Consider the following 295-nt stretch of genomic DNA (forward strand, 5'->3'; position numbering starts at 1 on the left):
AGGCTGCACAGACGAGATGCTCTCGGCCACCCCTCACACACCGATTGGGCTCTAGTCCCCAACCAGCTTAGTGGCCTCAGTCCAGCCTGTCCGTGTCTGTCTGTCCCAGGGAGCCCCAAACATACCCAGACGGAGCCCGAGAGGGGCTGACAGTCCCGCACCAGCCCCAGAGACTTACCTGTTCGTTGGTAGTGCGGCCCCTCGCCACGAGCACCACGTGGAACCCAGTAAGCCCAGCGACGGGAATGAAGAATAATCCGGCCACGCAAATCACCACCATTCTATCAGCAGAGAG

General features: G+C 60.7%; 1 protein-coding gene across 1 annotated transcript in view; it reads right to left on the reverse strand.

Moving 5' to 3' along the window:
* LOC104524093 (palmitoyltransferase ZDHHC5-like) overlaps positions 1-295 on the reverse strand; it is a gene marked incomplete at both ends in the record, with an annotated part of 3,908 nt that overhangs the window by 2,528 nt on the left and 1,085 nt on the right. The window contains one exon of the mRNA XM_029084698.1: positions 179-293. Within this exon, the coding sequence (XP_028940531.1) occupies positions 179-293 (115 nt within the window). The remainder of the gene's footprint in view (positions 1-178; positions 294-295) is intronic.

This window comes from Antrostomus carolinensis, unplaced genomic scaffold (assembly GCF_000700745.2).
Source record: "Antrostomus carolinensis isolate BGI_N321 unplaced genomic scaffold, ASM70074v2 scaffold42530, whole genome shotgun sequence".
Taxonomy (NCBI): Eukaryota; Metazoa; Chordata; class Aves; order Caprimulgiformes; family Caprimulgidae; genus Antrostomus; species Antrostomus carolinensis.